Source organism: Astatotilapia calliptera, chromosome 9 (genome assembly GCF_964374335.1).
Source record: "Astatotilapia calliptera chromosome 9, fAstCal68.1, whole genome shotgun sequence".
Taxonomy (NCBI): Eukaryota; Metazoa; Chordata; class Actinopteri; order Cichliformes; family Cichlidae; genus Astatotilapia; species Astatotilapia calliptera.
In genome coordinates this window covers 8,132,147-8,159,255 of record NC_137430.1, presented here as the reverse complement: position 1 = coordinate 8,159,255, position 27,109 = coordinate 8,132,147, and the positions used below count along the sequence as shown (strand labels likewise).

At 42.0% G+C, this 27,109-nt stretch overlaps 1 protein-coding gene across 1 annotated transcript; it reads right to left on the bottom strand.

Annotated features, from left to right (window-relative positions):
• Positions 1 to 268: 268 nt before the first annotated feature.
• Positions 269 to 26,249, bottom strand: mkxa (mohawk homeobox a). The gene is made up of 7 exons (XM_026180037.2): positions 26,110 to 26,249; positions 24,676 to 24,947; positions 22,358 to 22,517; positions 19,533 to 19,686; positions 15,421 to 15,804; positions 881 to 914; positions 269 to 777 (listed from the first exon to the last, which is right to left on the bottom strand). Exons 2-7 carry the CDS (start codon positions 24,849 to 24,851, stop codon positions 558 to 560), a joined length of 1,128 nt encoding a protein of 375 aa, XP_026035822.2. The 5' UTR covers positions 24,852 to 24,947; positions 26,110 to 26,249; the 3' UTR covers positions 269 to 557.
• Positions 26,250 to 27,109: the final 860 nt, after the last annotated feature.

Here is a 27,109-nt window from a genome sequence, read left to right as displayed (position 1 = left end):
ACTCAGCCCTTAAGGCACATGCTGTTGCTGGGAATTTTCATTCACAAATTGAATCCTGAATCCTGAATCTTGACTGGGACCCTAAAAAAGTGTTCCAGAGGCACGTCAGTATCTGTGCTCCACATCGACCACAGTCAGTGAGTTATTTGTCTAAACAACAAAGGCACTTTGGCAAAAAGACTCAATTTGTAGCGTTAAAAAAAGAAGAAATAAAAAATAAAACATGAAAAAAAATAAGTTAACATTACAAAAGTTTTTTTCTTTTTTTTTTTAAGGAAATACTGCTGCTAAAACTAGTACTCGCAAAAGAGAAGATAGCCAAGGCCTCTTATGAACCTTTTTTTTCAGACATCAATAACAACCAAAAAGAATGAAAGTTCTTTTTCTGCCTCACACTTCCTGACTTCAAATACCCCCACCCCACGACCACCCTCCCTAAACAACAGTTCTTTTCATTTTGGGGTGGGGAGGGGGGAGTTTATTTGGACTCTGGTGAGTTTGCTGAAACAGGAATGTTTGCTGGTTTGCATAGAGGGGACGGGAGGACGACGTCCAGGCTAATATTTCTGCACCAGCGGCACTTTGACAGTCTTGATCTCTGCTATATGAGAGGACTTCTGGATAATGCAGCTGGTGGTCCCGGAGGCACTGTCCTTCCCCTGTGCCAGGTTGGTCAAGGCCATGGCGGCGTTGATCTCCTTCCAGTATGTCTCGTCTTTGCCTTTCACCTTTTCTTTCTGTGTGGCTCTGGGGCCACCGCTGCTGCTGATGAGCGAGCTGACCATGCAACACGAAAGGACAAAAACAGAGAGCGTTACGATCAGCTCGCAAATGCAAATGACTCGATCTGGTCTGCAGCGTTAAGAGAAAGGCTGCTCACCTGTCACATTTACTTGATCCATGCTCTGTGGTTTCTGAAAGCAAGGAGAGAGAGAGAAAAAAAGGTTAATTTTGCTGAGTTCATCGGGGTCAATGAGGATTTATTGGAATGTCGCTGAACATACACTCTCGCAGTGTGTGTGCAGTAGTGTGTGAGGTCTATGCTGTGCGCTCTTATGCGTACACCCTGCTTTGTGAAAACATGTGTTGCTCTGTTTTCTCTCTTCGCTCAGATGCTGGACAAAAAGGACGTTTTTTTTGTTGTTTTTGGGGTTTTTTTGCAATAAGCCGTCAAGAAACAAGGTGACTAATAGGATCGAGTTGAAAGATGTTTCTTATGACTCACAAGCTCCATTCTCTAATATTTTGTTGGAAAACAAATGGGCCCGGGCCAACGTAATTGAGTTGTCTGAGGAAATCAGATCAAAAATGACTGAGCGCAGAAGATTTAAAGGGGGAATGAAAAGGCAGCAAGTGAGTCAGTGAGAGAAAGATGGATGCCTGCTCTCCCTTTCTTTTTTCCTCTCTTCAAATGGGAGCAATCTTTATCTCATATGTGAAACATTAGCAGAGGGAATAGCAGAGTCATTAAACAATGAAACCCAACTTCTCTTCGGGGCAACCAGTGTGTTTATTTCAGCGTGCTCTTGTTGCCTGAATGCGTGTGTGTGAGTGAAAGAGGAGTTCATTTGGGTGTTTGAGCTGAACCTGTCCTGCTGTCTTGGTTCCAGCCTTAGGTGAGATCTGCCCAACAGTGAGTATGAGGACACAGGCTTGGCGTTTCATGAGGCATTAACCAAAAAGAAAAAAGCAGAGCATCTGGATTTTTCTAGTCGCGTCGCCCCCGGGCGCTCTCTTTAAGTTAACTAAACACGCGTCTGAGGCCCCATGAGCTTTTAAGAAGTTCGGTCTTGACCAGATATAGATGACTGGATGACTCAAGAATGTTCAAAGGAGGGCAAACTCTCCCCAAATTTTCATTTCGTCCAAAGATAACAGAGTTCGTCATACCTGGGTTGTCTCCTGCTCGGCTGTCAATCTGATTTCCTGAATGTTCTCACCAACAGCACAGGGTCACCCAGTCTTTTATACCCCGCCAATGTCGCATTTCCCCATAAAGCAAGTGTCTAAACCTGAGCTAGTGTTTTAACGAGACCCTTCCACCAGCCACCGTCACCACAAGGCAGCAGTTGGCGGGCGTGCATTAACGTTCTCCTTTGCTAATAAAAATCTGCACCCTTCATTCTCGCTGGAATTTCATTTGCTATCGTGGTAAGAAGGGACTGGAAGAGGTTGAGCGAGGACACTGTGTTCAGGCTTCGACATAGCCAACAGAGACCCACTGAGAGCAAAGGAGCCAAAACTCGTTCAGCGACGGGGAAAGCACATGCAACATTTAACCGTTCTGTTGTGTCACCTCTAACCTCGCCAAACCCTCCGTAGATTTTCCAAATATCTGGATACAGCGTTCAGGCTTGAAGCGCCTAATTACTCCCAACGCCGCGCTCTGTTCCTCTTTCATGACAGCGTCGGGGTTCAAGAGGCCCCAGAGCTAATGCGAGCCTGATTATAACATTTCCTGCGCTTTTCCCGCTCATTCCGTAATAGGTGTAATCCACAGAGAGAGGGAGAGAGAAAGAGACAGACAGAAGAAGCCAATCATTCTTAGACAGAAGAAGAGCAGGAATGTGTGTGTGCACGTGTGTGAGAGCGATGAGGACGTGATAACCCAGTACTACAAACCACAGGATGAGATTTGGGGCTTCAGCGTGTAAGTGTTCCAAAAAAAATCCTCTCATTCCCATCCGACCACAACTCCCTGCTGTCCCGTCTTTTGCTCTGCCTTTATCTCACTTCATCAGCGAGTCCCCTTTTCCTTTACTGATGTCCCCCAGGTCGACTGTTCACCTTTTGATTTGCTGTAATACCCCCTGATTGAGGTACTCGTCAGGAACCAGCCAAAACAAATGCAATGTTTCCCGTCTGTTTTAATAAAGAGTGACTCTGTGCTATGTCAAGAGCAGGTTTTTTTAAAGCCCCTGATATTATCCATCTCTTCTTAGTCTCCAGTTTTTAATCCCTCTATATTTCTTCAGCCATTCTTCAAATTAATTGCCTAAATTGCCAGTGTCAACTGAATACTTGAAAACTGTGAAGCCATCCTCCCTGCACCCTATCTCCATCTTTCTTTCCTGATTGTTGCCAGGGCTCCAAAACAGATTGGTCCTGATTAAAAATGTGCACAACACTCCGTAATCACAGTGCTGTAATTAGAGGCCAAATTACACAGTTTTCATGCGCTGTTTATGCCCCCTGCCCCCCTGCCTTCGAGATACATTAGCTCAGTGTTTACGGCTGTGGTGCCTGGTGTAAAGATCAGTTGGTGACAGCAACTGATAGCAGCAACATCAAAGACAAACAACAGGCAGAAGAAAAGTGTGTGTGTGTTTGTGGGATCTGAAGTGCAGCGTTTGAGACTTTCCATCCACAGCTTTAAGTGTTTCCAGGGTGTGTGAGGCAGCCACTGTCCAGATGATTCCTTTCAGAACACACACATAAAACTGTGTTTTCTGAGCTTTCTAGCAGGTGGATGCAAGGATGACCTTTGCCACCCTGCACTCCAAGGCCCTCATTGGGGACTAGACACCAGCTCTCAACCCCTTGGACCCCAGATTTTGAAAATGCACCACTGCTTGCAGAAAAACTCTGTTTCCAAAGCCCTTTGCCTAAAACATCTAAAACTGGGATTTTTAAAAACAAGAGCAGCGCCAAAGACTCAATAAATGGCCAATAAATCACTGAAGATTTTTTTTTATTATTTTCACTTTTTTTTTCTTTTTTAAACTCAACTACTTTGCTACTGAATACTCAGTCAACTTTGCTGTTGCCTTTGGGCTTCACTGACAGTGGGGTTGCACGGACCGCCAAAGGGGAAAGCTAAGAAGTCTGATGGTTTCTGGCATTGTGCTGGAAGTCCAAAAATACTAGCTCACTTAACATCACAGCGGGACGATGGAGGGGAAGGGGGAAAAGAACATAGGAGAAAAAAAAAAGAAAAAGTAGCTTTAACAAAACTTGGTGAAAACGAGGGAAACAAGCAGGGGCTGACAAATTATTGAGGTTATGAGGTTCCACCTGTTAAGATGGCTGCAGAGGAGAGTGGCTGACTATCATCATTACCATCTGGAGCTGTTGTTAGCAACTCGCAACAATAAACAAGGAAAGCTGAGTTGCACAAACCGTGGGCTGGGCTGAATCCGACAGACAAATAAGCACACACACACACACATACACACACGCAAGGGCATTTTATGATATTGCAGGCTTTTAGCCTTAGTATTATCCAGAATAATTTCTCGTCACCATGGATAGTATAAAGAGTCTAAAAATAAGAATGGAATAGAAATTGAAAACAAATGATTACCTAGAAACAGAAAAGATGGCTCAATTTTAAAGCAAGAGGGTTTAACAATTCTAACACTTATAGGTCTTTTATGCTAATTTCAATCTCCATATTTTTATTCTCTGGCTCTGCTAGAGTAGGTCTGCATGATTCACAGAGGTGTATAATCCTTATTCATCTTATATCATGCATTGGTGCAGCCCTGTTTACTGAAACAAGTGCTCTCCCTTTAAGGCAACACTCCCTTTAAATCTTTCTTCTAACAGGCTTCTCCCTGCAAAGAGAAGGGCTGAGGTGCATGCAGGTTGGTGGGGCTTTGGTCTTCAGTTTGAGGTGACTGCATTAGAGCTATCAGCACTTTTTGCTTGGAATGTTAGAAGCGAGGAGAAACAGCTAGCTTGGCTCTACCGGCATGTCTACAGCTTAAGTATTAAGATAAGATAAGATAACCTTTATTAGTCCCACACGTGGGAAATTTGTTTTGTCACAGCAGGAAGTGGACAGTGCAAAAGTTATGACGCAAAAATTAGAATACAATAAGAATAAATACAGTACACAGCTGTACAGAATAGAATAAAATAATATACTATATACAGTAGAATAAAATAGAATAAAAATATACAATAAGATAAAAATAGAATACGAATGCTATATACAACTGAGTAAAAATACAACGATGCCAGAAAAGATTATTGCACTTAGTGTTATTGCACATGTGTGGATGTGTGTGTTTGTTCAGTTAAAGTCTTTGTTGTGGAGTCTGACAGCAGTGGGGAGGAAAGACCTGCGTAATCTCTCCGTCCCACACCGTGGGTGCCGCAGTCTCCCACTGAAGGAGCTGCTCAGTGCTGTCACAGTCTGCTGCATGGGGTGGGAGACGTTGTCCAACAGGGATGACAGCTTAGCCGCCATTCTCCTGTCACTCACCACCTCCACTGGGTCCAGAGGGCATCCTAGAACAGAGCTGGCCCTTCGGATCACCCTGTCCAGTGTAACACACTGGATCTTCTTTTGCTTAATCTGTACATCATAGGAGCATTGTATCAACTGTGTGTAGGGAGTCCTTAGAGAAGCCTAATCCATTTGAAACCTGAACATGTGTTCACTTTAGATACATTTAAAGATGATGCAGAAATGATGTGCTTTGTCTGGATATGTAAGACTACCAGTATGGATGGAAAGCTAAACTAACAATTGTCTGGGCTGCCAGTTTTGAAATAAATCATGAATAAATTCTGTGAATCTTAAAAAGTTCTTCTCAAAATTGGCTAAACTGAGAGATCTGTTAATTATTTATTATTAAATGTATTAGGCTATACTAATAAAGGCAGTGTAGAAAGTCACTGGGTAGAAGGGAAAATATGTTTACTTTGCTCTGAATGAGAAAATATTCCACCACTGGACGAAGGCCGGTGAATCTGGACGCAGAGACAGAATCCAAACTCGACTGTCAAAGTAGGAAATGAGCTAAGCTGATTTCCCCTAACAGGACCTGATGAGAACCAGAGTGGTGCTGCAGACTGGACAATCTGGTCACCGCTGACCTGTGCAACCACAGGATAGGAATGGACCATCATGTCATTAAGCAGCCTCTTTGAAGCCCGCCCAAACCCGAGGATGAGTCAGAAGTTACCATCACCACAGGTGAATCACAACGCTGCGCTCGACCTACAGGATAGAACTGTGATGAGCTCACCTGATGTGAAGTCAAATCAATATCAGAAGATGCATTAATTACTTTTAGCCAAGTCAAGAAGACTTGGCTAAAGGAAATGCCAAAAACCCTCAGGTGCTGCGACGCCTTTTTGAGCTTCTTTCTTTCTGCCACTTTAAGCCCGACGTGCGAGCCTAAGATTTCTCTTTTTATTATATTTCTCTGATGCTCTGTGCTTTTTTATAATGTCAAGAAGAGTCTGTAAATGAAGTTAGGGATGCCTTGGCACTCAGCTTGCCTCGTGCGCTGCCAACCCTACTTTTATATCACCCCTCCCAGCCATTCCTTTCCCCGTCTCTGCCGCGTTTGAACAAAGTCTGAGGCTCCAACGAAGCAAACTGTCAATTCCACTCAGCTAGCCAAAGACATCATACATGGCGTGAATTTAATGCCTTCTCCATTCGCCCTGACAACACTTTCATCGCTTACAAAAATATTGAATAATTAGCTCTTAAACTATTAAATCCAACATACATGCGCTGACATGGCCAGACAGATACTGAGCTGCTGCCCAAAAACGACGTTCATCTCCTGCTTTTTCTGTGCTTTCTTTTTTCTTCTTTTTTTTTCCTTTTCCATGTCTGCCCGGCAGATGACACACTGGTGCTGTGGCTGCGGTTGGGGGCAGATAACCAAGATCCTAGCATTGAGGATTGCCTTGTGTCTTCTTGCTAGATGGAGAAATAATAACAGTGCTTGAAATGTTTAAACGCTGCCAGGTTGTCATTGTGTTTACGAGTGCCAGTAAACAGAGAGTAATCAGGGCCCCCGTAAATCAGCCAAAATAAGGAGCGCGTCTCGACGAAGAAGAAGTAAATACGATGTTATGGCAATGTGTGCAAGTGTCTTGTCTGTGTGGCTGTGGGTGGACTGCCACAGCATCCAAAAGAGGAACCAAGGGGAATTAGGAAGTGGAATGAGATGTGAGCATGGGTGGCCGCAGAAAGATTAAAAACAGGATCACGTTCGACTGGGACACATCGCTGATGATGAACAGATGAGCCTCTTATCACCGCTTTGACGCGGCAGGTACAAAAGAGATTTAAAAAAGCGGGGCCCAGTCTCCTCAGGCAGACCCTTTCATCACAGCTTTCTCAGCGACATCCTCGGGGATGAACGGCAACTGCTTGTGGTGCAGAAAACACACAAATTAGGACAGGGGGGGGGGAAAAAGGAAAAGCGAAAACCACAAGTAAACATTATTCAGATTTTTAAGTGTTTACATGTGTGCAAAAATAACCTTTTTTTCAGGGGGATCTGGCCAAATGATATGTTTGTGCTGCACACACTGCATTATTATGTTGCAATTGTCTGCAGTGGTAGTTGCAGGGCTCTCTCACACTCTTGGGGGATTTCTGCGTATGTGTGTTCCGCGTCCTTGCTGGGTCACACCTCGGCTCGCTCGTTAAACTCTCTCCTCTCTCCTCCATCCCGTGGGAACGCGATGGCAAACGATTGTTCTCGACACGGCTGGGTTTTTAAAATGGAAACAATTTGTGTTTTATACGGAACAGGGCAGCGTGGCTCGGTTTCTCTGACTAGGCAGGCAGCTGTGCTTTCTGAATCCGATGAAATGATTATGTGTGTGTGTGTGTGTGTTTGTGTGTGTGTGTCCGTCCCTAGAAGCCTTGGTGTACTGATGATTTAAAAACTATCAGCTTGTGAGGGCTTATTATTCTGCCCTCTTCAAGTTCTATGTTAGGCAGTTGCGTATAAACAGTGTCTGTGCTGGTGTTTGTCTGTTAACACTTCTCCACAGGATGAGCACTGTCTCAGTCTGCTGCTGTCCTCTCTGGTTGCCTCTCATCCAGCCTCTGTTTAGTGGTCAGAAGCCAATATCCCATCTTCCAGTCAGAGAGGTTCACCATGAGGGTTTTTTTTCTTCCTCTCTGTCTTTTTTATCCACCTTTCCATTTGCCTGAAGCTGTCCCACAGCTTAATGCCAGGATTATGCCTAACTTTTGCCAACTCCTAGTTGTTCCCACCGTTGGACCAGCCACACCCTGAAGGACACTTATGTGTCGTATTATGTGTGTCTAATCTCGTCCTTTCTTAGTTCTATTTTCTGCTGTGCGTGACAAGACGGAAAAAAAAACACAGCTGCAGCGGTAGGACACTTATATACCTTAATATACTATGTTAAAGTGGACCTATTACACCCATTTCTAGCTCAGTATTTTTTTTTATTATTAATGAACTCTGCTAGAGTAGCTCTACATGAGTCACAGTTCAAAAATAATCCTTATTGGAAGGCTTGGTGCTGCTTTTATTTTGTTCCATTGTCTGAAATGAGCCATTTTAGCTTCTTCTCCCTTTAAGCCAGCTTTCCTCTGATTGGGCATGAGTTCCAAACAGAAGTTTTAAACAGAGGGTGGGTGGTGGAAAGGTGGGTGGAGCCTCTTAGCTCACAGCTAGAGCTGTATGCCTAAAATAACTGTATTGAGGCTGAAAGTCATACAAATCAAAGACCTATCAAAGTCAGCTATTGGTTTATGGGGTTTACTTGGAGTTTGCCAAGTTTAATATGACCGTCCACCACTGTAAAAACAGAACATATAAAGAAAGATAATAGCTGCTTTCAAAGAACAAATTATACTGAACATTACGAATGCATTTTTATCTTGAAACCTTTCGAATTCATTGGAAAAAATGCTGGAAAATCATTACGTAATACAAACAAGAGCAGTCCAAGCCTGCATACTTCCAACAAAGCTCAAAATTCATTTTGTACCACGCATAAACTGAGGCCCTGGATCTAGAAGGACATCCATATTAATTTGTGATATTTTCTTGGTAAATTCAAGCAATGTTTTGAATGTTTTTTTTCTTGTTTGAATTCGATACACGTCTATGAAGATGACATCTTCACAATGAAAAAAGTAATCCTTCCAAAAATTCCTCTATTCAGATCCAGCTCGATGTTGGGCCTCATCCCATTTCTGCAAACCTGTCCGTAACTTTTATGTTAACATAAGTATTTGCAAACAAACAGACAAGCCAAAACCAATCACACAAGCTCCTTGGTGGAGGCAGCAAATATTACTCTTACTAGGGCAATAAAACTTTAATAGCTTATAGTAAATTTCCTGAACATTCACGAGCACACAGATATCACTGATGTATAGCTATAGCTTTGCATAAAACAACACTGATTTCATAATGCTTATTCATACAGGCTTCAATCCACTGTCTACTGCAGTGATTCCCAAAGGCTCTGCTGTGTGGCAACACTGAAACAAACTATATTATCACATCAAAAATTTAAATCATCTTCACTATCAAGAAACCTGCTTTTTCTTGTAAGTGAGATCAAGCTTACATAATTTCACTCAATCCAAAGTTAGTCTGAATATGCATACTTTACATCATTGTTATGTCTTTAAATTAAAAAAGGGTTTAAACGGTTTCAACAGTTGTTACTGGAGCTCCTTTCTACCAGAAAATTCAGTTGGCGGTGAGCTCTTTGCACCAGGGGACACAGCTTCTTTGGAAATAATCACTGCTGCTTTTTTTTTTTTTTTTGAAGAAATTTTTCAATGCTCTGAGGAGGACAAATAAAATTCCAACCATCTCCCAAATGAGTTGGAAGACTTTTCAGAGGCGTTTGTTATGGTTATTAACAATCTGCATGACCAGACACCGCAAGGGGTAAGTACAAAAATATATAGATCACTTTTGTAATTTGGATGAACTTTTCCTACACCTCAGTTTAATTGTTAGTAGTCTCACCCAATCCCCAAGTCCCAGTCCTGTGCGAAACAACCCCATCACAAAGTAAGGGCCAACCAGATGTCCCCAGTTTTTCCCCTCATCTTCCTATCTTTTTGAGAAAAAAAACAAGAATGCACACACATGCACACACTCACTTCTTCCAACCACACTCTCTGTGTGTCTTAGTCACTGCCACCACGCTGTCTTTTCTCTCCCAACGGGCCACTTCTGGGGAAACTCAACTCTTGATCTGGATGGACCAAGCGCCTCCCTCTCCTCCCTCTCATGCTGTCCAAATTGATTTCTAAAGCCCAACCTGAACCCAGTCAGTCTTGGCAAAAGCTGCCGCCTTGGAACAACATCTCCAACCTCCTCCTCTTTCTGTCTTCCCTTTCTTCTTTCCTATGAAATTGTGGAAAGAGCAAATTGTAGCCAGTCTATCCACATCTTTGAATTCCTGAGACAACGAGTCTTCATCCATCACTCGCCAGGAGTGGCTCATTGTCATCAAGTGTCCCTGTATCGAGCGCTGTCTTTCCTGTTACTCTGTGGCTTACAGTAAATTACCCTGCCGCCCAAGCAAGAAAGACATTAGAGCCTTAAATCAGTCATAACAGCCGGCATCCCTGAACAACACTGCTACAAAAATCATCCCAGTCGGGTTTTTTTCTTTGGAGAGGAAACAAGAGAGAGTAAGGGAAATCCAGTTAAGTATATCTTGTTAGTCGAAAATATGAAAACAATCATGATAGAAATCTCTTTTTATCGGCAGTGACCATCACATCTCTCTACCCTTCCACCTCACGACAAGGAATCCAAACACTCTGGGTGTTTTTTTCCACAATGAGACGACTTCTTCCATTCACCTGGACAAGTCGACAGCTCCTTAAGTGCTACGAAACTCTCCAGGATTCAATAACTGTCTGGCACTTGCTCCAGCCTAATTTGAAAGGCCCTTAGGACCTCAGCGGCTCCTGTCAAGCACTGCTGTTTTCATTGAACAGGTTTCTAAGAATCCTACGTGTTAAAAACCACCAGTTTTAGATTTAAGTCAGTTGAATGTGATAAATAATGGGCCAGTTTGTTTCTCTCGGTGGCAGAAATCCTCTAATTCATAGACTTATTGATGGGAAATGCAATAAATAGTGGAAGTATCAAGTGGAAGTGACAAAAATAAATAATTACACGATTTTGGCAGGTTTCGACACAAATATTTCACTTTTAGCTGCTAGATATTCACGTTCCCCTCAGGAAGAATAACTTTTACCTCTTTCTCGCAAGCATATTGCTGGGGCTCCTCATGCCAAGCCAGTTCAAATGGCAGTACCCTTAAAAAAACTTTATTCGTCCAAAAAAGTTGATTGCATGTAAATTTTCAGTGTAATTTTGTTACATAATTACAACACAAGATGTTAAATCTAAAGGAACCTGTTCAAATGACTTGTATACATTCAGTTTGTACTGAGTGCATTTTTCTTAAATATTAATTCTTTGAGTAAATAAACCTTTGATTTTATAGATTTCAGTTGTATTTTACTCAAAATTATCACGTCATCTTGAGCAAGAGTGAAGAATCATTTCTACCTTGGCACCTGTTGATAAGCAGACCACATGTGGACAGGTTTGAGTACCAAACATGACGTAGCCTTGGTCTGGGTATTTTTTATGGCCAACAGAATTCTCTGAGAATCATTGTTGAGTTTATTGTAGTAACCTCTCCCATACATGTTATCACTGGTTGCAACTTTAAGCCCAACAACTTTACTGTGCCACTTTCTTTTTTTTGGTGAAAACGTATGGGACAGGTTCCAGGAATTCACTGGCAGCAAAAGGGGAAAGTGTTCTACGGTTGACTTTTTAACTTAGTTCAGTGCTTTTGACCAATCGGCCTCAGCTGAAAAGAAAGAAAAAACTGATGATTTCTAAAAGGCTTTTTTCTCTAATTTTGTGCGGTTGCACAAGTACTTTGGTCCAGGCTGCAATATCTCAACAACTTTTGGGGGAGTTTCACGATACTTCATGGGTACAATTATGGCAACTACAAAATGAATGATTTTGTGGTCCTCTCACTTTGCATTTAGCGCAGAAATGACATCAAAATGTTTCTAAAATCATCGAAATGCAGTGTCTTCACAAAATCTGTGTATGAGCAAATGTTAGCATGCTAACACCTACATGCTGCCATTTTTATTCTGTTTTAGGATGGTGATAACAGCTATTAACAGTATCTCAACCTAATAGAGGCATGACTTTAAAGAGGCAAATAAAAATCTCATTACTGGGAACTTGCTGTTGGCCGCTGACTAGGTTGCAGTTATTGGGGCTTTCCCACATCAATAGATGCACTGGCAAGAACTCTACATTCACCATCAGGCTACTGTACTCAGCTGTAACCAACGTCCATAAAGGGTAGAACCTGAGAAAATGCACTACTGTCAATCTCATGTAAAACGTCTGACCAAGATCTCTCAGTCTCCACCCGCAGAAACGTTGGGAGTTATTTGGCGTATAATGATCTATATGATATCAGACGGGGCGAAATCTGGTACCGAGCAACAAGAAAAACACTCGGCCAGATTCCTGCCATTTAATATCCCATTAAAGGGTAATTTGGCATGAAACCCCTGGCGTGTGTGATGGAATTCTATTGCTCCTTGTGTTCAATGAAATTCCCCACAGGCTTTGGACTGCAGTGTGCATGTGTGTGTTTGTACTGGATGTGTGTGTGCCTATGCTTGTATGAGGCCTGTGAATTGTATGTGAGTCCTTTCAAGCTGGCAGAAGTTTAGTTTTCCACTGGGGTAAATCTACACTCACCATCTCCTACCACGTCTGACTGCCCTCTGTAGTCACAGGGGCTCAGGCCACAACAACCAACTGGCCTATTAACGGACTTTTAGCCAATGGCACAATGGTTGCCAGGCACGCCACTTTTGCTTTGACCAATCGCAAGTGGTTGTTCACAAGCTGGAATTCGGCAAAAGAATGCACCGAGAGACATCGTTTTGTGTTTAAGCTGTTGTTTTTCTACGTTTAAATTCTGTTTCTCCCTGCTGAGTGAAAATGTCAGACGTTTTGTCACTGTCAGAAAGAAAGCAGGGGAACATTCAGAGAGCTTAAAGTTGATTTATTCTGTCTTCTTTTTTCTCTGCGTTTCTGATGTAAGCACAGATTTATGTGAAATCAGGTACTCGGGGAAACATTTTTCTCTTATTATAAAAACACAATAAAACTATTTGCAAAAGAGGAATGTGTTCACTGCACAAGAATCTGGGAAGCGGAGCCCACAGGAGGAAAAAAAATATTCAAAAGTTGCAGAGGAAGTGACGCAAGCCCGAGCTTAAAGTGATTTCTCTCTCTGCTCTGTCGGGGGAATCAGATGCGGTATTAAAATTTCATCTTCTCGACTTTTTTCTTTTGTTTCGTTTCTTTGAGCAGGTCGATCAGATCGGAGAGCCCCCGGCAGGTGTTCGATCCCATGAGTCAACGCCACCTCTGAGAACTTTCCATGTGCGGATTTGAAAGCTTCTCTTGCATGTAAGAGAGTAACACTTCTGTAATGGTGCCAAAGCCCGAGAAATCCAAGAGGGACACCTCAAAGCCAAGAAGTTATATCAGCTATAGAGATAAAATAGTTAGCCTCTATTAAAAACAGCAGGTCAGCCAGATGAATTAATCCTTTTTTGGGGGGAGGGGAGTTCTCTTATTAAAATCTGGTAGAAAGGAGTTATAAGTCTCACTTGGTCTATCCGTCTCTTTCTTTCTTTCTCCATCTGTAAGTCTCAACAGGTGCTTCACTGTGAAAAAAGCCTGATGTTCGTTCAGGTCAAGGGGTTTGAAGTTCTTCTTTTTTTTGATAAAGGCAATTGTACCCGTTGCAGTCGTTGTTGCGTTTCATACAAACCAACCCCCACACGCTCCTTCATGCTCAGATAATAGGAAACACATTTGTCCACGTTTGTCCCCCCCCTCTCACTCACACACACACACACACACACACACACACACACACATGCTCTCCATTACTCCACCACCTACACCTTCAGATCCAGGCCCTCCAGGTCCTGTCCATGCTCTGCAGAAAGTGAAAACGTTACTATTGGTTATGAAGTCTGCTTGAACAAATGGCCCAGTGTTCTCAGCTGAGGAAGACCTCTGATTGTTCTCGCCACAGACGAGCTGTGAGCTGAAGCGCCGTGAAAGCCTCTGTAGGCTACAAAGCTTTTGTGATTTGCTTCGGGCTGACAGTGACTTCACGGTTAGAAGAACATCGGCGTCAATGATATCGCTATGAGACATTTTATCTTATTCGGGTTAAAAAGCACAGCTTTCCCCCGGCAGACTTAAAAACAAGCTAACTGCAGTCAACTGGGGTAATTATTTCAGGGTGACTCATTACTGTAATGTAATGTGCAAAAACAACTACGGGTATGCTTTCCTAAAACAACAAAACATGCTAATAGGGCTTTTTTAGAAACAGAATTTAATAACTTCAGAGAACAGTTAATTGATTCGACTCTCTTCAAGTCAGAAGACCGAGACTTAAAGGAACTCATTTCTAAGAACCGACAATGAAAACTTGGAATTTTTATTTTAATTCAAAACAATAATACACACACTTCTTTTAAGGTCCTCATAAAAGATTAGTGACTCCACTAAGTCCCTATGTAATATTTTACCATGCTGCTTTTATTTCTATTAATTTGTTAAAAAGATAAAACTGATAAAGTTAACTCTAGCTTGAAATGAAAAAAAGCAATGCCCTAGATAAAAACATGTAAAAGTTAGGAAACATTTTTTAAGGATCATTTCCTTGTGGGGAATTCCATTCCATGACATTTCTACTAAAACACAGCAGCAGAGTGGAAAATATCAAAATACTAAAATAGGCATAGAAAAACAAAATCTATCCTCTGTTTTGATATGAAAGTGTTTTCATTCTGTAGAAAATGAACGGAAGCAAGTGTCTTCTTCTAGAGGGAGGAAAATGATCCCTCCAACTCTACTGACTGTAAAGACATTAGCAGCAGTGGAAGTGATGTAAAATAGAGCTGACCTTTTAGGATGATGTTGGTTTTGGTGGAAACTGCAGATTTTTGTACGTCAGAGATGAAAAAAAATCCTTTTTTAGTTAAAAAAAACAAGTTTATGCTTAAAGACACACACAGAGGCTGTTTGCCCTGCTCTGTCAGCAGGACTTTGTGTCACAATCAAAGGCATCCCAAACAGTAGTGTGAATGTAAGCATGATGCACATGGCCCTGTTGTGTCTGGCATTTAGGTCAGAAGAGCTGCCTGTGGGTGGGTGAAAGACACATTTATGCACATGGGTTCACAAATGTGTATACGAGTTTGTGTTAGGGTGCTGGACACACGCTGGATATTGCTATAATTTAATCAAACTCTTCTTAACACTCAAGCTCTGCTAACTAGGTCTCAGTGGTCACAAGAATCTCATTGAGCAAGTCAAACGTCATGTGAAAAGACAGTTAAAGGGTGTGCTCTGGCAACCCAGATAAAGCGTCATATACTATCGACACAAGCAGGGAGGCAAGCAGAGAGACAGACAGCTGGAAAAAAAAGATGGACCAGCTGCAGGAATTAAAACAAAATGTGCAGATGGAGGGGACAGAAAAAGAACAAAAGTGAAGGATGGCGTGTGTGTGTGAAGGAGACTCTTAAAGGGAAAGAATGCAAGAAATGTGGCTTCTTACCAGCCCGATAAACAAAGTTCGCCTCAGCCTCAGAGGAGGACGGCGAGAGCAGCTCATCGTCATACTCGTTGGAGCTGAAAGAGCCGGAGTGGTTTCTCTTTCGAGCGTCCATGACGGCGTTGGCCACCATGACGTGGCGCAGCGAGTCATTCAGGTAACGGTGCAGCAGGCTGCTCTTGTACTTGGGTGGAGACACGTAGTCCTCTGCCAGTGAGGCGGCTTCGGCGGCCGAACGCAGCCCCGCGCCCATACCCATGCTCATGCCCATGCCCATGCCCATGGCCATCCCCACCATGGAGGAGCCCTCCTTCTTGATCACACTCTGGTACATGGGCTTGTTGAGCTCCTCGGGGCTACTCTGTGTCCTCTGAGGGTTGTCCCCATCTGTGCCAGGATAAGAATACTCATTTAGATGGACTGCAGAAATATATTCTTACACTTTCACAGCTGTCAGCAGACGCCGCACTCAACTGCTGTTCAGAATTTGCGTTTGAGAGGATCAGCCGATCAAAAGACTTGAATTAAGGAGGAGGGGGTAAGATTAGAACTGTGAATCACACAAACCTTTTCAAGTTCATGTTACACGTTTATATATTTATTAAGAGATTTCAAAAAATTAAGATTTTTTTTAAAATTTTCTAAACATGAGCTATAGAAGTTGGACACTGTTCCTTAATGGAAATGTTATATTGGATGATATGGATTTGTATTTGTTGTGTTTCATTTGCTTTCAGGTTTCTGTCATTGTGTGCAAACAATACTGTCGCAGTCACTGACTGCACATAAACCCACAGTTACCACATATGTAGTTCACAAGCTAAACACTGTACTTAATCAGTGCTAAATGCCCAAAATGCATAAAATGTTTTAAAGATTCCGATCTCTACTACTGCACATGGAACTCAGTCAATGCATTAAGGGGAGTTTAAACAGGAATTGCGGCTGGAGCTCCAGTTAGCACAAGTGTATATAACAATCACGCACATTTTCTTCAGCAAATATTGTATTTCTAGAGTTAAAATAATTTTCCAAGTTCTGCGCGTCCCATCTGACTCGGGTGCTGGTTATTTTGAGCTGAACTTGAATCCAAATACGAGGCAGGGAGATTTGAACCTGGCACTCCTGCCCTCCCGTTGGCTCTCCTTCAAGAGCGGGAAGCACAGCCGAGACTTAAGAAGCATTACTGAATCATAACGGATGGTAGTCAATTTCCTCTCCATCAAAAGCAAGCTGCCCCTAAGTTCCCCTGCAGAAATAAATAATTTCCAGGGTGCTGCTTTGCAACTGGAGACACTGAATTAAAGCACAGGTCCAAACCTGATGAAAAGGTGGGGGGGTAGGAAGATAAAACACTGCACAGAAGAACCAGATATCCTCTGGCAGAAGGGAAATTAGGGAGAAGTTCGCTCTAGATACCGTCTCTGCCAAGACCATAATTTTGTAATTTGGACAGGTTGGACATTTGATTCAGCCGGAGCCAAATTAAAATTATAGCTCCCACATATCAGAAACACATGGATGGAGAGTATTTGCTCTCCTTCCTATGCGCCATCAGATATTCAGCATTTTTCCTGTTGTCACTCAGACAATAAAATAAATCTTTTCACATCAAATCCTTGCAGTATTTTAAAGAAAACAGGCCCCTTTTCGCACCTCCATGACACTCCAGTTCACAAAACAGAAAACAACATTTTCTCTGCACTTCAACTCCAAAACAAGCTGGACCATTTCAGACAGTAAGAGGAATGCACTCCGGGTCAGTGGGGTTAGATCTGGCCCCATAAATAGACTCTGGAACAAAAGCATAGGCTTAAAAACATAATAGAGGGCCTTTTAGCGCGTGGGTCAGAAGTGGAAGCAGGCTGCGGATAGCTTCATAACCATAATATGACAGGGAGAAGAGTCAGGGAGATATACAGAGCCTCCGGTGGTACAGTGGCCTGTGGCAGACACAATGCAAACACCATGCACACATTCTTCTGTGAGCCGCACACGGCTTCTGCTCCTCAAAAATCTAATTAGAGATCACTGACACCACAGCGCTCGTCCTTTCTCTCTATTCTTTCATATAAGTTGTATTTTTTTTTATGTTTCCTACCCATGTTTTCTGTGCTGTCATGGAGTACAAAAAGGCAGTCTCTCCCCTCTGAGGATCAACATGTGTTTGCAGTAAATACACTACGCTGACAGGGAGCCGCTCATTTGCAATTGCAGACTAGGAGGCAGAGGTTGGCTCAGCAGGGTGTCCTAATGACAGCGTGTCGCAGCCCATCGGCCTCGGCGTCTCTCAGCTGGATCACCATTTATATCCAGCCCAGAACACTGTTTCTGCAGAGCGTCGGGCCACTTTAGGAGGAACTCAGAAGGAGGTGGACTGGCCTTTGGCGCCGGTTCACTCCGTGACACTACATTTGAAATTTTGGGGGTACAACAACTATGATGTAAGTTCGCAGGTCAGTCGGTACAGAGTGCATCAGGTTCGCAGCATGTGACCAGTTTATATAAGAGAGCCATTATTATGTGATATCTCAGAAGTGATCTTCCATCAAACTGACTGAGCAGCATACGTTTTCCACTGTTCTTTAATGCACATTATTGAATTATTCTAACATTCAGCATTCAAGGATATGCTCTCAGCGAGAGACAGAGAGCTGCAGAATAAGAGCGAAAGAGCACCAAATCAGAACAACGCTGCTCATACACACAGAGAAGGAGTGGCCTTTCAAATATCATCATTATTAAAATTCTGTTAGATTAACTGGTGCCAATGAAAATGGATAATATGCTTTGGTGAATGGAAAAAGAATTAATCTGCTCTGTGTGCTGTGCATGGGTGCACATGGTACAAGTCTGATTAGTGCATGCTTCTAATGATCATTTCGGGCAGTTCTTTTTTTAAAGATATAAAGTAAAAACAAATTTTTGATACTATGGACACCGAAAAATCTTGTTTCTGTTTCACTGAAAGAAAGAAAAAAACATTAAAAAATATCTATCTATCTATAGATAGATTGATAGATATGTCATCTCTCAGTCGGAACAACACAAATTTGATGGGACACAATGATCTTATATGTGTTCTATGTAAAGTTATATGTGATGGAAAACTTCCATAAATACGAATGAGTCACAAGTGACTAATATACAGCACGTGCACTGTATCTATGCCAGCTTCCTGGGAGAGAAGACAATATAAATATGTTTTTACAGTTCATGTGAACGAAGTTAAACAGGGCACCCTTTTAATTATAACTGTGTGAATAAAACTAATTAATCATATTGTAGATCAAAATTAAACATGCTAGTAAGTAAAGGGTTGTTAGTTATCCATGCCTTTGTTTACACCCGGCTGGATTACTGTAATGCTCTTTATATAGGGGTCAGTGCTTCATCAATGACTCATCTACAGAGGGTGCAAAATGCTGCAGCTCGTCGCACTCAAAAGTGTGAGCACTATTTTAGCTTCACTTCACTGGCTGCCCATTCCTTTGAGGATTCATTTTAAAATTCTTTTATTTGCTTTCAAAGCCCTCCATGGTCTAGCCCCATCTTATCTCTCTGAGCTGTTACAGCCTTTATACACCCACCCGCTCTCTCAGGTCAGCTGATCAGCTGTTTCTGAATGCACCTAGGACTGAGTGTAAACTTAGAGGAGATCGTGTTTTTGCTGTAGTAGCTCCAAAAGTGTGGAACGCTCTGCCTTTAGAGATTAGACTCTTCTCTGCTTGTTTTTAAATCACCTCTGAAAACCCGTCTCTTCATGTTGGTTTTTAGTTTATTTTTATTATTTGATTCTATGTTGTTTTATGCTGTTTTTTTTATATATATATATATAGGTCTGTTTTAATTTAATTTTTATGTATTATGTGTTTTATTTTTGTTTTATTCTATTGTTCTTAACTTACTTACTATACAGCACTTTGGTCCTGTGCTGGCTATTTAAAGTGCTTTATAAATAAAGTTGGATTGGATTGGGGAAATTGAGTGTTGACATTGCTGGCTAATAATCCTTCCTTTGAGGTGAAATTAGTCAAAGGACGACCACTCCCCCATCCCAGTAAACCTGGTTCAGCGTTGCTCAAATGGGATGGCTGACGATTCAGAAACCGTACCTTCTGAGCAGCTGTCATCGCTGCTAACGCTCAGCCTCTCTGCATTCCCCTGAACATATTTGTTGTACAGCTTGATCCTGAGCGCCCAGCTCAGGTCTGGCTGCCTCACTGTGTTCTTCAGTCGCCTCCTGGCATTGGCGAACCAGTTGGACACCTAAGAGAGAGAGTGAGTAAGACAAATAAGAGGGAAGTGGGAACGGACAGCAAATAGAAACATATGTTATTGTTTGGATTCCAAATTCTTCCATATCCAGCAAAACAAAGTCTATCCCCTAAGAAAACGTCTGCTCTCTGCCTGCCATCAGTCTCATTCAGAAAAACCAAGCAAGACCGAAGCAAAAGACAGATATAGAGTCGGGTTGCAGAGGAGCTCTTTGAGGCCGAGACTTAAGAAACAACCCAGACGCTCCAGAGAGACACCGCAGCATGCATCCTTTCTGTATCAGTAACATGCAGAAACATTTAACACCATTCAAACGCCGGATGGCCAGCGAACGCAACATTTCATTAACTAACGTTCTAGCTGAGGCGTACATTGCCCATGCTTATTTTGGACTCGCACGGCCTCCCACCAATAAGACATTTTTTCCAACACTGTCTTCAAGATGAGTGTCTTCAAAAGAGACACTTGATCCAGCGCTCTTCCTTTCACTGGGAATGGAGACTATTAGATATTATACATGAAAAACTTTTCATGCTCAATAGATTTCAAGCAGTTTATGAAGGGGCTGAGACAGAGGCCTTATGCTAGAGTACTTATTTTTCCGATCCTCTCTTTCAGTATCATGTTTCTTGTTAACTAAGACCATCCCACATCCCTCTGTCGCGAGCCCAGCACCGTGGCACACCAGGAGGACGGCGGCATCTTGTGAATTTGCGAGGTGAGACACGAGACAGCTTGCTTATGAGAGCCGGGGAAAGAATGGCTCAGGGAAAAGAGACAGAGATGGTGATGCCTAAAAAGGCTGGACCCAATCGCCAAACCAAGCTCTCTCAGCCGTGGCTTGTCAGCCGCGTGTGTACCGTAGAGGAGACGGCATGCAGGGACGGCGAGGGATTTCAGTGGTGATGGAGAGATGGGACTGGATTTTCAGCACACTTGATTCACAATATTTACATGGAAAGAACAGGCTGTTTTGCTAAAACATGACAGATTTAGTTGTTTTAAACACCTGGTGCCAGGTGGGTGTTTCCAGGGAAAATGCACAGGAAGTGATGCATTCTACATTTCTGGACTAAACAGTGGAAGAAAGGGGTAGCTCTCATCCTCAATCAATGGACAGGCAAAGAAATGTGAGTCAACAGTTAGCTGGTGCTATCATATAACACTTTTTAATGGCTCTATATAAATTAGTTTAGTCTACAAAATGAGAAAATACAATCATCAGATGGTCTCAGCACTTTTTAAAATTGTGGCTTATGTCCCAAATGCCCATTTATTAAAGATTATATCCTTTCAAAAGTTCAACAAATAAGAGAAAAATTGTCTCCAGGTTGATTTGAGATTTTAGAAGCAGTGCATTTGTGGCAGTTTGATGTCAGTCAGCTATTTGATTTGCTGATACATTGACTCAGCAACGCACACTTAACAGAAAATCAATTAAAAATGAATTAATAAAACTTTTATACCTCCTTCATGCTGGAAAATGCAATTATAACTTGCATACCTACACTCACCATCATGAAATATTCCACTGACCTTTGACGCTGCTGCTGGTATTTGAGTGTCAGCTTAAACGCATGCATGCGTGTGTGTGAGGTTGTGTGGTAGTGTGTGTGAGCGGCACAGCACCCCTGTGTCCAACACAAAGCATTCCTCTGCACTCTACTCGCCCTCACCAAAACAAACAGCTCCATCAGGCCCCCAAAATGAGAACCAGATTAAGCACCGTGGCCGGCAGCCCAAAAAAGCCGCCGCAGACTTTCTGAGGCTGTATCAGTGACCTTGTCAGCCAGATGATACTGTACATACACAGCTGCACGTGCCAGACACCAAACACACTCATATTCTCCACTGGGTTTTCCTCTCAGCGGTCAGTCGCTAAAGTCAAGCCGTCCACTGTACTCTGGCATCATCAGCAGAGGGTGCAATAAAGCTTAAAGCGTATATGAAATCTGCATTTCTAACTGCATTACTGCAGATCAGAGGATCCCAAACTCTGGGTTGGGATCACTTCGAGGTCCCGCGTGAAGTCCCAATGAAGTGTTGTCAAAAGAAAATGCAGCATAAAAATACATCCGTGTTACGCAGAAACAATAATAATAAAAAAGACTGATTTCACCATTTTTCCAGAATTCTTATTAAAAAAAAACCAGAGTAATGCTTCAAATTAATTTCAATTAATTGCCTTTCTTGTAAAGTCAAAAAAGTTACATGACATAAAATTCTATTTGCAACTAAGTGAAGTTTGTGAAAAACTGAACTGATAATTACAATGTAACTACTGTATAATCTTTGTTGGTTTGAAGCTAAAGAAAAATGTGAGGCTTTCTTGAGAAATAAAGGAATGAAAATATATAAATGCGTCTATGTTTTTCACAACTGACCTATAAAATAATGTAAATCTAAAGCAGTCATCGGCAAAGTGTTTTTACAATAGTGTGAAGAAACAACAATATTCAGTGCTGCTGCATAGGTGCACAGTACTCAAGATGAAACGCATGTTCCACTTACTTCAAGTGCAAATGAAAATACAGCTTTTCAATGCTCTCAACAACAGACATCAACCTTAACTGTTAAACATAACTCTAATGCTCTGTATTCACCGTCAATTTCTTTGTCACCTGACCTGGAAGTTTGAAGGATTACCAGAAAGTGGTCTCACCTGAACCAGCGTCATTTGGGAGCCGAGTGCCAGGAGGATTTTCTCTGTCTTGGTGGGGTAGGGATTGTCCCTGTGCTTGTAGAGCCACTGCTTGAGCGGCCGCGCCATGTCCTGCAGGGCCTGACGTTTGTGTCGGACTTTACCACCACTGGGACGACCCCTGTGAAGAAACGGGTAGAGTATGTATCTGGTATTTGAGTTTGTAGAATCTTTTATCTTTTCTTTAAATGCCTAATTTTTAACACATCTTCCTTCTATGAGTAAGATAGGAGATGTGCCCACAGTGCGTTTATGAGTTAACACAATGCTTGTCTTATTTGAATAAAGACTAAAAAGTAAACAAATTGTTTTGCTTTTAAAAATGTGATAAAATCTGAATTTAAAGCAATGAAACAGAATCAGGATCGTGCTGTATACTGAAATGAACAAACGGTGTTATGCGAGCAGCAAGTTGAGTCCTAAGTGGAGCGGCAAGTTGCCTGACTTTGTTAGTCATGACACATAAAGTGAAAACTCTACAGAGTGTGCAATTTTCTCACCAAAAGCACTGCAATTAAGCCGAGAGATGTTAAAGGGATGTAGAGATGGAGAAAAAGAACGAGAGACTGAGTCAGTGAGGGGGAGAAAGAGAATAGCCACTTGCAGTTTATTTTTCATTGCGTGTCCCACAAGCCGCCAACACATTGCTATGAAACAAACAAAAACATTCTACTCAGGCACAAAGATTTGCCAGATTAACTTTTCACACCCAGCAAAAGTGGATCAAGAACAATGTAACAGAGGCCACAGCTTGAGCCAAACCATCACACAAGGGACGGACAAAAAGCTGAAATTATACTTCTGGTTTTCACTTACAGAAAATCAAAGTAGGGAATATACTCTGTGGCCTGGAAGATCGCAAATATATTTTCTCAAATCCCAATTCAGCAACTCAGTGGTGAGTACAGCTACAACAGCAACTCATAAAAGATCACTACAGTGAAATTACACAAGATGAAAAATGACAATATATGAATTTTCTATGAGCTCTTAAATATATATTAGAAAGTCTTTCTTTGAGTCTGCTTTTCCTGAGCTGTAAAGGACTCAGTCTCACCTGTAGCTCCAGGTCTTATGAACCTGTAGATGTCAGTATGGTGCTGTGCTGCATTTCTCCTTTTATCTCACCAAAAAGCTGCTCTCACTGTAGATGTAACATACTTTAGTCTAACCTCAAAGTCTACCCGAGGTTCATGTTCTACAAATATTTTCCTTGTAATGCAGATCGCTATGAACATCTTAAAGGATATTTCATTCCATGTTCTGAACTTTGGCTTTAAGCACACTCTCTCACACACGCACTCTGTTTAAAAATTTAATGTACTTTGTTAGCCTTATCCATCCCCTGAAAAAACACCTACAACTCACATAAGTTCACACAGAATTCTTTTAATATTACTGAGGGTTTCTTCTTCACAAGGCTCCTTAACATACCTGCTTTGCCCCAGGTTGCTGTGATATAAACTAAAAAACATGGACATATCAGGACATATCTTCACCTACACCTGCTTCCTATTGTAGAAAATATATAGTTTAAAAAAATCAATGGCCGCTTACATGATTGACTAGACCACACAGAGAGCTCAAGGGTGAATTTATTTATTGAAAACAGATGGAGACCTCCGCTACTGAACAAGGCTGACCTACTTATTAACTCTAAGATTAGCTGTGAACATCAGCACCAAAATAAAGGCCAGATTGGGAAATATAAATTCCCTGAGCCCTAGAATCCTGGTGCATTAAATCCACATGAAAAAAAGCTAGACTTTTTTATTATTATTATTACTAATTATTATTATTTTTTCTTTCAGTGCGGAGATCTAGAGCATAATGTTGGGACCTATAAACGACCAAAATTGTGGCTTATTGAGGCCGGCGTAAGTTTCAAATGTTTGTGCATAAATGCGCAATTACGCACTGCTGCTGGTACTTTATCAAATCCAAATGTTAATAAATGCATCTGTATTACAACTCAGTGAGGCTCGTGCACACACATGGATTAAATATTTATTTTAACAGGATCTGAACCCAAAAGTCTGGCTTGGGTGTTTGGTCTGCTGTCTTTAATTCTGCGCACAAACTGGAGCGATAACCACAGCGCTCTGATAACAAAACCAGCATTGTTGTTCCCTCTCTCTCGTTCTGTTAGCTCGTGCTGGGAGAAATAACCGTGAAATAGAGGCACTCCTCATTAGTAACACCCCGGAGGGGAACTCCAGTTAATCCAACTCCGCACATGCTGACCAGCAGCGTTAACCATAACAGAACGCTCCACATACCCGCTCCGCCGGTGTCTGATCGCCTGGTTGTCTCTGATGGTCTGGTTGCTGGAGAGGAGGTCTGGATGCTGTCCGTCGATCACTTCTAGATAATTTCTGCTGCTCATTTCCACCTCCTTCGCTTTCTCCTCAAACAGAACCTGGCTGCTCAACTTGTTAAAGACGATGGTGTTCATCTTTGGTCAGACAATCCACCGTTTTTCTCTGACGCGTAAAATATCAGAAGGAGGGAAGGAAATCCACGGAGTTGTCACAGTGTCCCAGTGTCTCTTCTGTGGAACAAGTGTACATATTTTACACAAAGCGTGCTCAGAAATACCTCGGAGGATGACAAGTAAATTCGCCAGGGAAACTATTACAACTTGACCTTTGGCCACAAGGATCACAAAAAAACAAAAAAACAAAAAACCACTTAATAATGCCAGTACTTTAAAACACACTTTAAAATTTTCTCTGACAAATTGAAATTCCAAACCTTATTAAATGTGCTCGCTCATTTATTTACACTTCATTTAAAAAGCTGATCAATCTGATTAAAGCAGATCGTACCTAACAGCGAAGCTTTGATGCATCAGCTGCTTTACAAACAAAACAACAGAAGCACTTGTGCAGACTCATTATGCACAAATATCCATTGATGTGCAAAGGTATGCGTGAGGAAATTGACATAAATAAAACTGTGAATAATGCGTGCAGACAGCAGATCAGTTATGAGACAAGTAAATAAATGTTATGTGACTCGTTAATGCAGCGCTGCAATAAACTTACTAACTCTTTATCTGATTTTTCTACGTGACAAAATTCCACTCTCTTCAATTTAATGCACTTCCACTTTATTTGCAGGAGACAGCAGGGGAGTGGTACTGCAAGATTTGAACGGTAAACACTAAATTTGAGTTTGTAAAATGTGTTCAAGTGGAATTCACCTCCAAGTATCGTCCTCTGCTCTGTGGTCGCGCGTCAAGAACTCGTGAATGGTTTATTTTGTTTGGTGCTTCCACTCCTCCTCCCTTTTTAAATCTAATACAAACAAACCTACAGCCTTCACAAAAATGTGACATTTTTATTTTTTCCTCCTTTCACCCTCAATTTGTAACTTCTAGTCGAATACTGAATGTGTCCTGACAAGAGAAGCACCTTTGAGCTTTCATCATTAACCTGGCGCAAATTCCGCGCAGCAACAGCACTGAAATAAAACACAAAGCGATATTACTACTACTAGTAGTATTACTAGTAATATTTAAGTTACAACCTGTGTCACGTTTATTGTATTTAGCTTTCTATATGGGGTTACAAGTGAGAATAAAGAGCCATGCAAACTCGGTCCAGTTCATTCAAAGTTGTATACGTGTTTGTCCTCTACATCATCCCTGTCCTGAGTCTCAGTAACGCGGCTCCATTCCTGCTGCAGTAAATCACTGTGAGTGCAGTTACCTGTCCCGGGTCCCTCCTGCGTCTCTCTGCTGTGTAGAGCAATAATCCTGTTTCCAGTCACCCATTCCCTGCTCACATGTTCCCCTCCTGAGATCCTGAGCTCAAACCGCACGGACCGCCGTCTCCTCCTCCGCTTTATCGAGTGGCCTGCGCCGCGCTGCCCGGGACTCTGAATATTTCACCCTGCTCATGTTTCCTAGTACACAGCCTGAGACTGCGAACATACTGTTGATGGCTTACGCCTGTTCTGGGGCCGGGGCCAGCAGAGGGGAGGAGAGGGAGGGGAGGCATCACGCTGCAAAAAGTAGGCTGTCTAAATCACGAATCCACGGTGGAGTCTGAAATGTTACTCTGAGTTGTCAGCTTGTGAAAACCCCCTTTGGCTGGTATTTAGTCCTTCTGTTTGGAACATAATACTGCAAAGCAATATTATAAATAGTCATTAATGAAGCCGGAGTAATTAGAATGATAAATTAGTAGACCTGAGTACAGATTCTCTTCAGTCTTTTCCAGAAAATAAGCGCAAAAACTGTGAAAGCAGCGCGAAAAAGCACTAGGGGAGACCGGGGATAGTTGTAACGTGGGTCAGTTGTAACACTTCCAATTTCTCCAATCAGGGCTAAGTTTCAAATGATGTGACTCATCTTGTGCATGCCCAGTTCAGCTCTGCTATCACATGTGAAAAATCAGCACATTTTGTCAAACACAGACAATTTAACACGAAAAAAAGTAATTTGTATGGCAAAAAGTAAGTTTTTCTACTTTATTTCAATTTCTAATAGCATTATCTGCTTTGCAGTTAAACTCATCAAACTTAAATTGTGTTATTTGTATGTCTATGGGGATATATTCTGTGTAGGTCTTTAGTGCTAATGTTTTAGCCGTTGGCTGTAATGTTAGCTAGTTCATGGCTATAGGAGTCTGGGTCAGTTGTAACAGCAACAGTCTGGGTTAGTTGTAACAATGCAAATGTTACAAGTTGCCACACTATTACTTTAAC